The sequence below is a fragment of the Hippocampus comes genome, unplaced genomic scaffold, assembly GCF_001891065.2.
Source record: "Hippocampus comes isolate QL1 unplaced genomic scaffold, H_comes_QL1_v1.1 C16873264, whole genome shotgun sequence".
NCBI classification, from domain to species: Eukaryota; Metazoa; Chordata; class Actinopteri; order Syngnathiformes; family Syngnathidae; genus Hippocampus; species Hippocampus comes.
Window position 1 is genome coordinate 1 of NW_017840405.1, and position 1065 is coordinate 1065.

General features: G+C 52.5%; 1 protein-coding gene across 1 annotated transcript; it reads left to right on the forward strand.

Moving 5' to 3' along the window:
- Positions 1–49: 49 nt before the first annotated feature.
- LOC109509374 (ran guanine nucleotide release factor-like) lies at positions 50–1059 on the forward strand. Its single transcript, XM_019859232.1, has one exon. It carries the CDS (start codon positions 383–385, stop codon positions 953–955), a length of 573 nt encoding a protein of 190 aa, XP_019714791.1. The 5' UTR covers positions 50–382; the 3' UTR covers positions 956–1059.
- Positions 1060–1065: the final 6 nt, after the last annotated feature.

Sequence of the window (1065 nt, forward strand, 5' to 3'; positions counted from 1 at the left end):
TAATATACAGGAGTATTTCCATATTACATTAACAAAGGGAAAACACTGGTTTATTTTCATGAATTTAGTCCTTAGGACAAGCGCGCTAGATTTTCTGTAAATGGCAGAAAAGAAAGAAGCAGACGGTCATAAATACGTGAATGGTTCTGTAATAGAATACGCTCTGCTGCCATTAATATAGAGGAAACATTTTCAGTCGCCTGTAGGTGGCAGCAATGAGTTTATTAAATTCCATAATACAAAGAAGAAACAACACCCGGAAATACGTTTGTAGTACGGCAACGCTACACATTCGTCACGTTTTTGTGACCAATGTTACCTCAAGTCTGTTCATTTGCAGATAAAGCAACGACACTGTCCGTTGTGAAAATCTGCTGTTGACATGCAGCGCGTCAACGAACCTCATCCGCTGTTCGGAGGCGCCTTGTCGGCCATCCTCCCTCACGGCGCCGCGGACGTGAGCAAGATGCGGGAGATTCCAGACAACCAGGAGGCGTTCGTCCATACCCGAACCGATCAAAGTCTCATCGTGGAACTGGTCGAGTACCAAGACCACGTGGCTGACCAGGACGCGGCCCGGTACCACTTTGAGGACATCGCGGGTAACAACGCCGCCACTCAGCCTGGCGCGCAGGAGGTGACGGAGGTGGTCGCCTTGCCCAAGTCGTCAGTGTCCCTGTCGGCGTGCAGCTCCGCCTGGGCGCTGACGGGCACCCAATACGTGTCCAAGTACAACGAGACGGCGAGGAACCGGGTGAGGCTTCACCTCGGCGTGTTTCGCCTGCCTCAGTTCGGCACCGACGTACTGGTGACGTTCAACGACCCGCAAAGCATCTGCCCCGACAGTAGTAGCAGTCCTGCGGCTGTGGGACCTGGCGTAGAGCCGTGGACTGTGGAGGACTTCCAGCACCTGCTGCAGTCCCTGACACTGCATAACCCAGGACTGTTTGGCTAAAAGGCTGGGGTAGGGAGACCTATGGACAGTTGGACATGAACGGACAGCGAGAGAATTTGAACCTTCATGGCATGGATTTGTAAAAGCAAATCAACCAATCCCCCCCCCCC